At 39.4% G+C, this 13,839-nt stretch overlaps 1 protein-coding gene across 1 annotated transcript in view; it reads right to left on the reverse strand.

Moving 5' to 3' along the window:
- The window catches only part of LOC105563658 (protein eva-1 homolog C-like), a gene marked incomplete at its 5' end in the record, with an annotated part of 33,284 nt that extends 20,826 nt beyond the window's left edge, over positions 1–12,458 (reverse strand). The window contains 2 exons of the mRNA XM_012015422.1: positions 8,996–9,145; positions 12,219–12,458. Of these exons, the coding sequence (XP_011870812.1) occupies positions 8,996–9,145; positions 12,219–12,458 (390 nt within the window). The remainder of the gene's footprint in view (positions 1–8,995; positions 9,146–12,218) is intronic.
- Positions 12,459–13,839: the final 1,381 nt, after the last annotated feature.

The raw sequence follows: 13,839 nt of genomic DNA on the forward strand, positions 1-13,839 counted from the left end.
GAGAGAGAGAGATCGGAATAAACAAAAATAAAATAATTGATTTTTTTTCAAAAAAATAATATGCTATTTCCAATGTAATTGTGGAAAAAAGGCATAATTTTACGGAGTTTGTTGGTGGATTAATTAAATTGTTTCACTAATTAAAAAAATTAATCTCTCAGCGTTATCTTTCGAGAGAAAACCTGAAAAATTTAGCCACGAGAACCTAATTACACAAGTTGAAACAGTTGCAACGTTGAGTCAAGTGCAAAAGACAGTGATGGAATAAATTTGCGGTTAATGAACCGCCGTTTATAAATAGAGTTGATGAATAGAATCAGGAGTTGCTTTATACGGCTTCATAGATGGTTCCGTGTTCTGCCTCTTATAATTTATGAAAGTTCGCATACCACCAGAAAAAAAAACATGCTTTGAATATTTTCCTTCCTGAAGTTTACCCTTCTCTCATCCCCACTGGCACAGTTCTTTAATAGCTTCAGCTATAAATAAGTTCCGCTTGAAAGAGAGATTTTTTACTTCGCGGATATTACCTCGCGAAAAAATATATGTTTAACGCGGGCAAGAGACTAATTTCTGACGAGTAAAAATTTTATACATATATTATAGGAGCAGTATTTTACGCCTAACTTTATATCCTCATAATGTCCGAGTAATTCTCGGGGGTGTCTTTTTATTATTTCTAAGATATTTTTCAATATAAGAAAAACAAGTACAGAATAGACTGGAAGGGCAAAATATATTCAGAGCTGAGTTTTCTGCTTTTCATCGAAAAATAAAATTAATTTGTCGAGTCAGAATCGTAATAGATAATTCGTATTCTTGTCAATTTTGGCAATTTTATTATGTTACAATGACAACAATTATATCCTGAACATATCGAAAATGATTAGGGTATTTCAAATGCTAATAATAATCTCCGATAGGTACTCGATTATATCTCGTGGAACGCGGATTTGCAGAGCTTTACTTCCAACTCCAACGCGATTGATGATCAACGTCCGTATCGGATCAAAGAGGAGGAGGTGGGACTTTGATGTACATTGATAATTCATGCGGATCCAATTACACTTTGAAATCGCCCGGTAATTGTTCCAAGTAAATAGGGGAACTTAGCAAAGAAGACAACGAACGCGTTTTATAGAAATAGTATGAATAGTATGGAAAGCACGCTTTAGAGAAGTAGTATGAATAGTATGGGAAGCGCGTTTGATTCGATTCTAAATATCGTTATCCGATCGAACGCAAGTTCAACAGGAAGAATGTTGCCGGCATTGCCGTTCGCTACATGTTAATTCTATATAACCGATAAGAGATATCTACGATTTCTGCGTGTTTTTGTCATCTTTCAACTGCAAATCCTATTGAGTGATCACATTTACATAGTTCACGGTCTTGCTAATTTGTAAAACTGTAAGTAAGAAATTACAAACACTATTGTAACAAATGAATTTAAAATATTATTTTTTTATTCAAATATGAATATTTTCGATACGCAATACTCTGTATAAGTTGAATTTACATCTCATTAAAGTATATAATAGTTTGAAATGCATATAAAATTCAAACATAATGGATGTGGTTTTTAAAATATAATCAACATTTCATAATTACACTTTCAACTATACGCGTATTTATTGGAAGTATTGCAATAAATAAAATAATTTTGATGCAACTTTTACGGCATTGAGTGTGCCACGCGCGCGCTATTTAGCTTCGATTGAAGTTGAGAAGCAGAACGATTATACATATGCAAACTAATTTAAATATTGTACGATTGTTGAAAAAACTCGGGGATGTATGTACATATGCAACGAAATAATAAAAAATCAAATTATTAAAATATGTAGATAGATTACAAACGATTAAGAATAAAATTGGCGCAGCATCTGAGTAAATACAACTAACAAGTCCCAAGTACGTTTTTTTATTAAATATATTAAAGAAAATAAATTGTCTATCTTTCTTTTAATCTTATGATACGCGCGTAATAATAGATGCTCTCTTTTATTGCACCAATTGCTATAATCTGCGTAATCTTAGAAGATTATAATGAGATCACGAAGAAAATCAATATGAGGAAAAATAAAGTAACCTATCTCTCTCTCCCCTCCCTCTACGCGATGCGTAAACAAGATGTAATCGTGACAAAATACCGAGGTTTACATTCATATTTTAGATGCGTTAGCCATGTAAAATACGTTAAAAAGTCGTCGCCCCAACATGCAAATTGCTTCTCATTACATGTTGTAGAAACTTAATTAATTGATAAGCGTTACCTGCTACTGACAAACGTGTACAAAATAATGGTGTTCTATCCCCATCGCAATCCCGTCTCGAAAACTGATAACGCGAAAGTAAACACGACTCACGGAGCGACTCCCGACGCCTGCCGGCTCGAGGGTTGGCGAGCGAGTGAATGATAGCGCGTCGACCTTCACGTAAACAATAGTACGCAGAACGTCGCACGATAACGCGACAGGAGCAAAATAAAAACGAACGTTAAGAGTTCGTTGTTCCGCCTACGAAATATGAAATAAATTATAAGTTGAAAATCCTGTGCCTAATATTTTAAAAATGTAGTGGCACTTATTGTCGCCAGTAATGAATATTATAAAATTAAGTCGCGAACTTGTAGTCGACCAAACTCGCAAGAGATTAAATTTATACTATTGTAGCTTTTTTCTTAATAAATTAATCTCTTGCCTGTTTGGTCGACTATAAGTTTGCGACTTACTAATATTTCAAATGACTTTGTTCAGTGACTGTTACTATGTATTATACTTTGCGTATTATTCTGCGGACTCATTAGTATTGCTTAACATAATAAAAGATTGACTCTGTTCAATTAAGAAAATATCTCGAAATGTAAATCGTTATACCTAAATTCTAATTATTAAGAGATTTTGCCTCAATTTAGTCGGTGTGTATACAAATATATATCACTTTGTTGCAAATCGTAATTTATTATGGGCGAATTATCTAACCCTTTGCTTTAATAATAATATAAATTAGTTGATATTAAATACTTCATTTCAAAAGAACTACACATAGCGCGCTATTCAGCTTTCGTTTATAATATATTCATTCGAGATCTTCACATCTAAATTTTCTTCATGCAAAAAAGACGCAAGACTTGGTGAACCTCGTGTTAAACTGTCAACTGCAAATCTTAATTTATTATGGGCGAATTATCTAATCCTATGCTTTAATAATAATATAAATTTGTTGATATTAAATACTTCATTTCAAAAGAATTAGACATAACGCGCTATTCAGCTTTCATTTATAATATATTCATTCGTGATCTTCACATCTAAATTTTCTTCATGCGAAGAAGACGCAACGTAAGAAGATTTGGTGAACCTCACGTTAATAAACTGCCAACTGCAAATCTTAATTTATTATGGGCGAATTATCTAATCCTTTGCTTTAATAATAATATAAATTAGTTGATATTAAATACTTCATTTCAAAAGAACTAGACATAGCGCGCTATTCAGCTTTCATTTATAATATATTCATTCGTGATCTTCACATCTAAATTTTCTTCATGCGAAGAAGACGCAACGTAAGAAGATTTGGTGAACCTCGTGTTAATAAACTGTCAAAATATACATGATCTCCGCTTTGGCAGCTACTCCCGCAGCACAGAGCGAGCCAAGCGAGAGAGCTAATCAGCATCGCGGAAAACCATCAACATTTAAGTCTCTTACATGTTCTTTTTTTTAAAGGGGATTCGATTTTTTGAACCTGCAATCTACGCCGTGAAAAAATTCGATTCTCAACAAGCGTTACTTTCTTATCATGCTAGTTTATTATTCCTCGAGCATGTTCCCTTGGCAACGTGTGCGCATATATGCATGAGTAAGAAGGAAGGTTTGATATTGCCTTAGAATACCTCGAATTACTTTAAACGTAGTTCAACGAATAAGTTGAATAAAAATCTTTTCTCTGCGCTATTCTCAACGAGATTTTGCAAGAAACTTATTCCAAAATTGCGTGTAATTTTTTGATATTACACGCGAAAGTAATCTCAGTTCGAAGAAGAAAAAAATTACGCATTCCCCTCTTGAAGGATGGAAAGAGAAGAAAAAACAGAATAAATCGATGGTATTATAAAATATTTACGTCGCTATGTTAACATCCCGTGTTATCATAGACGGTTGTGCAGTCAATCATATATTTTTATAACAATATTGTTAGAGAAATTGTTGTAAAATGCGGTTCGCAATATTCAAAATGCACGATCGCGAGGAGACGCGACCGGCTCGGATCAACGGACGTTTATTATTTCACGAATTTTTTCACGTACCAACGAATGCGCATATTTTGCTCACGGCCACCGGGAGAGCCGCGTGCCACGAAGAACTATGCATGACTCGCCGCCAAATTAGAATACCGCGAGCGACGATTCCCTTTTTTTTTCTCTCGCAAACGTTACCGGTCGGTAACAGGAACCGAAGTGACATTGACTAATGAGCTCGCATCGGGCATTCACAGGCACATGCAAATGCGTTCGCGGATACGTCGGGCGAATCATAATCCGGGCACGGTCGTTTACGGCCGGTAATTTGACGTGCGACGAGCCACGAAAGGGCCAGCGCGTCTCCCGTCCCTTCCAGCGCCAAGGGGCACTTACCATTTTAATCACGACTTTAATTCCAACTCGAGAAATTCAGAGCTCGAGTCGCTTTCTGATCGATAAATTGTATCGCATTTAATAAAATGTGAGAGGGAGAGGCAGTTCACAATTGCACCGTGGCTGAAATTTGCAATCGTTGTCGCGTTAACTTCGAAGCGTCGTCGTCGCAAAGTGAGACTTAAAAAGAAATCTTAAGTACGGGTACTTTGAAGAAAAATATCAAGGTGGGAAAAATAATTTTAGTCATTATGCGTAATGTTATCTCGATACGCGAACCATTTCTCAATCCTTCTTCTCCTCGCCCGTGGCACAGCTTCCTCTCTTCTTCTTTTTTTCACTAATTCTTAAAGTAAGTTTTACGGCGAAGAATTCACGAGCCAGTTTCCACGGGGGGGAGGAGGGAGGGGGCGAATAAATTTTACGCGGTTCAAGAAAAATTACAGCGTATTTTTATAACACGGTACCTTCTTTTCCACACTTTCCTCCCTTTGTTAAGGAGGTAAAAGATGGTTACGATTAATGTAAACGAGGTATTCCGCAACAAAGTAATACCCAGTTATAAGAGCGCGCTGCGCTATTTGCTGACAAAATGTGTACGTGTACGGGGTATGTGTAATTCCGCTCGCGAGAGTAAAAAAGATTGCAGCACGGAGTAACACAGTGACGACACTGTAAGTCGCTTTTTCGTTGCACTCGCGGGGGCGACGTAAGCATCCAGCGAGTGGTATAAAACTTGCCCTGTTAACGTCTCCCAATTCGCGTGCAACTTTTCGCGAAGAATGTTATTACGGCGTTGCGGCCTCGCTGAAAAGACTCGGAAGATTTTCGCGAGAGGAGTTTGCACACGGGCGTGTGTACTCGCGCTCGAAAATTCAACGGCGCCGCAAATATTGCGGCTAGACGCATTTCGCGTCCCACGCAGCTCGTTCCACGCGGCGTTTTCCCTTCATTTTTCAGTTAGATCGCGGCGAATTCTTGATTAGGGTATCAAAAACCTGGGCGAGGCAGCGCGCGCGCGCGATCGACGATCGACGCGAAATTATTATCGCGGATATTCGAGCGTAAACAAACAAGTAAACACGCAGACTGAAATTGCAGCTTGTATCACGACGCCGGCCGGAAATTCTAGTTTTCCCGTTTCTCAGGGGGATAACGTCCTGCGACGTCACGCTCGGAATACGCTCCGGTGATGCCGCTCGTTAGTTTTCGTCGACAGTTTTCACAACAGTTTCTTTCGCTATTCTTCGTGACGCACCCGTTCCTGAGGAGAGTGCCCATTAAAAATGTCGAGGGCGAAATTCAGTACGAATCCCGGGGTTGAAGAAAAGACCGTGCAACGACGTCATTTTGTTTAAAGCTGTCGCTGACTCGTTGCTGCCGCGCCGAGTCACTTCGAACCTTGCAATAAAATAACTTCTCCTTAGAACGAGGAGCGTTCCTGCGCTCATTATACGCTATTGTGCAGCAAGCTCCGGATAGATCCCCTACCGAACACGTTATTGCACGGCCCGTAATATCAGTTTTTCTCGCTACTTTTCAAGGATTGCAACGGTAAATCGCCGCCGGCTACACTCTCTCGGGGGGGAAAAAACGCTCAATTTTCTCGTTTAAATAAGTAATTACTTTTCCCTCTGTACGACTAGACACTATACCTCTTACTATTTTTTTCATAATGTTATTGCAACTCAATCATCAACTTGTCCGTCCCATTTGCGAGCTGCGTTGCGAACGGCAGGCTGTACGGCGTGTCTCTTATTCGATTATGTTCGCGTTCAAAATTAGCGGAAACTATTACTTCTTACTAACATTTCTAATACGCGGATACTTATGGCGTTTATATTCGCACAAGATGAACGTGCGATTAACTACACGGGCAGAATTGTCTTTCAAAATTTATCCTGAAGATCATGTGATCGTGAGGTAACCTGGCATTTTGAAGACCTACGTGAGTTTTTGAAAATTTTACCATACATTCTACTAGTAAAATATACAGAACATTTCACGAATTTTTTTTCGGCTTGTACACTGCATATTTTGTTAATGTTACCGTTTCACTATTGTTAGAATCGACCCATACAGCACAGAAGTTCGCAGCAACATTGCATATTGCAGTGTAATGTTACATAGATATTGCAGAGACATTATTTTAGTTTAGCTACAATTTACTAAAGTAATATTGTAGCAATATTACTTTAAAATAGTGATACAATTATGTTTTTAATACGTATATTGTTTCCTCATCTCACTTTTACAGTTTACTAGAAATGACAAAACGCGCGCTTTGCGCGCGCAGTTTGTAGTTGAGCATTGTTTACTTTTAAAAATTTGTATACATGCAACGAGAGAGAGAGAGATAAGTAATTGTATGCGCAACGTCAATTTAAAATAAAAAGTAATTTATCACTCACTGATACGATCCGCAACAGCAGAGTTGTACCTCGTTAACTGTATGTTAAACTGTATGTTAAACTGTAAAAATACAAAATGTATTTGATTATTATAGATTAATTGTGTAAAATCGAAATTATTATAATTTTATGTTTTATATTTTGTAAAGTAGATATTTATTAAAATAATTATAAAGAATACTGAAAAAGTCTTTCTTTTAAATATAAACTCACACAATTGTATACGTACGGTTTTGTCTTTAACACTTATTCGTATCGTCGTTCGAATTATTTGAATAAATCAAATGAAACCACAGAACAGATGCTTTATTTTGCACAAGTAGCAAATAACATCAAAATGTAACACACTTACCTCACCAATTCTCCGCCGTTGCCTGATGCCCCCTTGGCCGCCTCCTCCTCTCAGATTTCCTTGTGGCACTCACACAACATTCACTCGTGAAAATCATCGATCGCGCGAAATTTCCGGCACTCCCGTACGCGACGTGAAATACCGCGAAACGCACAAAATATTATTAGCAAATATCGCGTGACTTTCTGTCATACAAATTACGTGCAATAAGCGACTTTCTTTACTTCCTGCCCGTGCGAGTTGCGAAGAACAACCAAGCGAATTACAGCGCGAACGCCGAAGTCGCACAAATTTCTCTTTTCCCGAAAATGGAACAGATTACACGAAACCGATAGACAATTAAAAGCGCGATGCGTAAACGAGATGTAACCGCGACAAAGTATCACGGTTTACATTCATATTTTAGATGAGTTAGTCTCGTGAAATATTTATGTATACGTTGATAAAGAACCGTCGCCTCAACACGCAATTCGTTTCTTATTACAAGTTGTAGAAAATGAATAATTAATCAAGGAACGTTACTTGTTACTGATAAAGGTGTACAAATCAATAGCGTTTTATCCCTACAATTATCGCGATCGAGTCTTGGAAACCGATAACGCAAAAGTAATACGACACACGGAGCGACTCTCGCTGCGGCCTGCCGGCTCGACGTTCGGCGAGCGAGTGAGAACGCGGGCGGCGACCTTCAGGTACACGATGGCACGCAAAAACATCGTACGTCACCGCGCCGAGAGAAAAACAACTACGAACGTTGAGCATTCGTTGTCTTTTTTGTTCCGTGACTGTTACTACGTTTTGTGAATCATTCTGCGGAGTTATTGGTATTTATTAAATTAACGATTAATTCTGTTCAATCGAGAAAATGTTTCGAAACAAAAATCGTTGTTACTTAAAGTCTAATTACTAAGATTGGAGATTTTACTTCAATAGTTAGTGTATACAAATGTATATTTCTAAATTGCAAATCTTCAGTTACTATGAATCTAAAAGAGAAGTGAAGTACACCGCGTTTCGAGAAAACTAATTGGCATCGCGGAAAAGAGGCCTCAACTAAAGTAATATTGTAAAATAATGTCTCTGCAATATCTATGTAACATTACACTGCAATATGCAATGTTGCTGCAAACTTCTGTGCTGTATGGGTCGATTTTAACAATAGTGAAACGGTAACATTAACAAAATATGCAGTGTACAAGCCGAAAAAAAATTCGTGATGTTCTATATATTTTACTAGTAGAATGTATGGTAAATTTTCAAAAAACTTTCACGAAGATCTTCAAAATGCCACGTTATCCCACGATCACATGATTTTCAGGATAAATTTTAAGAGAAAATTCTCTTCGTGTACGTTAGGAATAAATTTCGATTCTACAAATAGTGAAATTAACAAAATATGCATTACACAAGCTGAAAAAAATTGCGATGTTCTATATAGAGCATTTTGCGCGGAAATTGCGAAGGAAGTAACGAAATTTGCGATGTGATATTTCACCGAAACATTATGTGAATCAGCTGTTCGCGAGACACGCTGCACACTTGGTTATTTCGCGGCAGCGAGAAATTAAAAACAAAGATAATTCTTTTGCTCACCGCAAGTATACACGACTTTGAGATACGTCTTGCTGTCTGGGCTGCAGGGGTCTGGTCTGTCAAACGTTGTGCTGTTAGCCACCACTGAGCATCGTCGTTTACCGTGGCATAATTGCATTACGGTTTCCGTTGCGAAATCCATCATGCAATCTGTAATAGTAAAACGGTAACATTAACAACATATGCAGTACACAAGAAAGACGGAAAAAAAATTCGCGTTATTGTGTGTTCCATATAGAGCATTTTGCGCGAGAATTGCAAAGAAAGCAACGAAATTTGCGTATTTCACCAAAACAACTCCACAATGGTGAAACGAAAGGAATGACTGGCTTATCCTAAGCACGGAAGTTTACAAAGGTTGATAGAATTTTCAAAAGCAGCATGTATACAAGCCCACTTTTGGCTTGGTTACATTAAAAGTCGCGTGGAAATGAAACGCGAAACACAGTTTCCGCGCGCAATTAACTAACTCATCAGTCTAAGACAAGTTATTTCGCGAGAGCTCCCGTTCTTAAACATTTCTAAAACATCCGCGAGATCCCGCTTATACCATTTATGATTTGCGGAAGACGCCGCATTGTTTACGTTATTGAATAAGATTTAGAAAAGTTGGCCGACAATACGCGCGCCGAAGCGCCGTGTCGGAGAAAAGAACGGGAATTTATCGATTCGAGTTGACGCAGAATGACAGAAAAGACAGAATTGAAGGAAGAGCAGGAAGTCTTCGGAGTTTCTGATACTCCTTTGTGCGAGAAAATGTATACGTATCGCTCACGTCGAGCTGAGACGTGACGACGCAGCCGCGTCTCATAAAGGGATATCAAGGCGACCGCGAGCCATTCATGGCGAAGAAGCACGAAAGAGCACTATTATAACGCGGCGCCATTCCGTAGATTTTGTTCCTTATTGTCGCACTCAAGCGGCAAGCAACCTTTCGATCCTTCGCGTTAAAAGGTAGCTCTACGGGGTTGGCGGATGATGACCGGACAAGTGGACCGGACCGAGGAATTGTGCGGGATGGAGAGATTTATTGGATCATCGTGAACAGAGCCGAGCTATTCATACAACTGTAAAACCAGAATTTCCTTTGCCTATAAAGGGAACAGAAATGATATTTTCCTTGAAGAGGAGCAAAAAGGCGAATAAAATAAAATCCTCTTCTTACAAAGTTAACTTAACCGGGGAGTAATTGATTCTTTCCTTCTCTTTCCAATTTGGTCTCTAAAATTAGTTGTCTGCAGCCGGTAAGACTATAAGTACAATCGCATCATGTATACGCGAATTGACGTAATCTCAGTGATCCAAGTAATCTGGAGCTGTTATTAGGATTCGAGAGACATGACGTAATATTGAGGGCCCTTGTGGTGTACAGATTGCGGCGTTACGAGGCATTTTTTCGGGCGTCAGTGGGTGTTATTTGGCCTTATTGGTGCGTTATAAAAAAATCTAAAAATTACCGTCCAGTTTTAAAGCATTAGTAGACATTGGTGTAGACGGTTTTGAGGATAAAACAAGACCGGACAGACAAATAAAAACACCTTTAAACGTGTACGTGACAACGACAACGTTTCAATGTTTCAGAATTAAATGGTATCGTCAAAGTATCAGTAGTACGGTCTTTGCAGAGAGCCATTCTCGTTTACGTTCCCTCGTTCAGCGTTCGCTTGGTGCGCTTTCGTAGGAATCGATTGATTGGACGGGACAAAAAGTCGCCGTGGGAACGCGAGCGGTCGACCGGAGCGTTCATTCGCGAGTTAAAAGAATTTACTTTGAAAAGTTAAATAAAACCAAATCTCAAGAACGAGAGAGGCGGGGCAGCTCCTTGCTCCTCCTGAATTAAAAGTAAGCGCCTCTCTCTCCTGCCTCCCGAGGCGCGAACGCGAATAACAAGCTTTCCCCGATATCAAACGTCACATTCGGCGGCCAAACGCATCTGTCGGTCATTGAATTATCCCGCTCCACTTGGGAAACGGAAACACTCGACTTCTCTTTTTTAAGAATACCCCGCGGGAGAACTCACTTTAATTTTCTCTTCCCACATCGCGCGGAACCTCATCCGAAACTTCGGCAGCCGCGGAAGAAAGAGTCGCAATCTCGTCGCCAAGTATGACAATAAACTAGGACAAACATCGACTCGAAGGCACCCCTGCAGAAAAACTCATCGGCAAATAGACGAAATGAACACGAGATTATCGATCGATCCCCGTTATATCACTGAAAATGGTAGCGCGCCCGAAAAATCCCACAATTTGTCGTCCGACTAGCAGGATTTCGCATTGGTATTTACACGTGATGTATGATAGATATCATTACTTTAGTGACACGCGGGAGATTTATGACACCTGCATAAATAACGCCCGTATAATCTCGGAGAGTGTCGTCGCGTTAATATTTTCTACGAATGATGTTCCATACTCGGAATGACGCGACATAAAATCACGACGATGTCGAAACGTGAAAAGCACGCGAGAGTTGAGGCTCACGAGGTTTTTACGTTCGATCACTTACCGCTTTAATAAACAAAAGTAACAGCCGCTGTCGCGCAGAAAAAAAAAGGATATTCTTCTTCTGAAAATGTGTTTGGTTTCAACGTGAAAATCTTAGAGTGAGATTATATTGCGTTAAAGGGAAACTTACTTAAATGAAGCAATTTTATGTAATTCAGTCAAGAAAAATATGTGCTTATTATTTAAAAGTAATTTTCTTGAAAAATATTGGATAGAAAATAACGTATTTTCAAATCGAAGATTATAATTAAAACGATTCTATTGTCAAAATAATTACATGTATTCTTAAAGTGACAGTTGTAGTACTTAACCCTTTGAAGCGCACATTTTTCTATTGAACCATTTTTTGAGAAACTTTCTATACCAGAACACTAAATTTGGTTGACCATACATTTTACCATATATTTTACAAATAGTAAACTGCATGGTAAAATTTCAAAAGACTCTCATAAAGTTCTTCAAAATGCCATATTGATCCACGGTTACACGATTTTCAGGATAAATATGTGAAGAGTAAATTCTCCTCGTGTATACAAAATAACGAACGCGTCAATTTGAGTAGATAAGAGTCGATCTGACACTTTCTTTTCTGCGCGGACAGGCGTGTCACGGAAATCTCGATAAAAAAGAGGCAGGGTTGAAAAAACTGAGTTATAATAAGCCATAAATTATAATCAACGGAGAGACGCAAGGTGTTAATTGATTGCGGCACTTACTTTCTTCTTGCACGCCCCGCGGCTGCGGACACTGAAGAGACTCGTATTGCGTTCTACCGAAGGACGCGCTGAAAATCGCCACCCTCTGGCCGGGATGGCAAACGAGATTGATGACTTCGTTCTCGCAGGCCACCTTACTCCTGAACTCATCTGAAACCACAAAACCGGCTTTTAATAAAGCGGCCGTCGCGCCGCCGCGCGAAATGCAATTATGTTCGTGCGGCGGTTTATGAAGTGCACCTAATTAGCGAGCGACCGTGCTTGTTTCTCGTTGTTCGCGCGGCAAAGGGCAAAAGGAAGAGAGAGGAAAACTCGCTATTTCGTCGGAAATTGCAACGAATCGTCAATTCCGCGATTCAAACTCCGTAGGAGACACGATCGCTTTCTTACGAACGGGCGTTCCCTCGGGGCGAAACAGACGTTGTCTACTCGTCTCGTTACGACGGAACGTTGCATTCGCGAATTTCAATGAACCGGAATAGCCTGCAGCTGCCGATAGTACGTTTTTGCGCTTCTCCGCCCGCGAGGCGCGGAGATCGCGTCGCGCTGGCAAGTTTCTTGCGACAGACGCCGTTTGTGAGCTTACGGATTGCCGGCGTTTGGTTTTGCGCCCAAGTCTAATCGCGAATACCCGATAAACGAAGACAAACCTAAAAGGGACTGTCGCCGAAAAGCGACTTTTTTTTTATATTTTTATTTTTAATCCTTTTTGCGAAACAAAGGTTCCATTGCGCATATGCATATACAGGGTGTTATGTAATACCCGCCTCACCTCTTATTCGCGGATAGAGCGGACTAGACTGACAATGAGTCGAAAAGTTCTCTACCATTTTGCAATTTTCGAAATAGTTGACGAGTTATTATTTATTAAAAATCGCTGTCTTGGCCCGGCGCTCGCGGCGAGATGCGGCTGTCCGGCGATTGGCGTTGCTAGGCGCGCTGGGAGTTGTTTATTACACGTAGCCGTTGCCGTGTGTCATAAATAGAGGTGACATTTTGATGTTATCTTTATACGCAAAATATCGCAAAATGCCCCAGGAACATTTTTAATGTCATTTCTTTACATTTTGGAGTCCCCAACTTCGTTTTAACACGTTTTTAAAACACAAAATAACGCAAAATGATTCTCAACAGGCAAAATAGCGTCCAAATAACGTCAAAAATTGCAGTTTTCCTTAGTAAACATCAAAAACAGTATCAAAATAATGCAAAATCCGGAAAAACAAGAGGCAAAAGATGCCAAAAAATAACATCAAAATAACGCAAAATCTGGAAAAACAAACCGCAAAAAGTGCCAAAAAATAACATCAAAATGTCACACCTCTATGTCATAAACAACTCCCTGCGCGCCTAGCAACGCCAATCGCGGGATGGCCACACCTCGTCGCGAGCTTGAATTGGGCGGTAGACCAGGCTAAGACAGCGATTTATAATAATTAATAACTCGTTAACCATCGCGAAAATTGCAAGATAGTAGAGGACTTTTCGACTCAGGGCCACTTTAACCAACTCCGATTAACTTCAATCGACGATTAACTCAATCAGCAGTGTCGCCAACATAAAGACTTGTTGTATGTGTCGTTCTTAATCTATCTCTTAGCAGAGAGAAGCCTGAGAGATG

Source organism: Vollenhovia emeryi, unplaced genomic scaffold, assembly GCF_000949405.1.
Source record: "Vollenhovia emeryi isolate VEMERY1.0 unplaced genomic scaffold, V.emery_V1.0 DF939173.1, whole genome shotgun sequence".
In the NCBI taxonomy this organism is placed as follows: Eukaryota; Metazoa; Arthropoda; class Insecta; order Hymenoptera; family Formicidae; genus Vollenhovia; species Vollenhovia emeryi.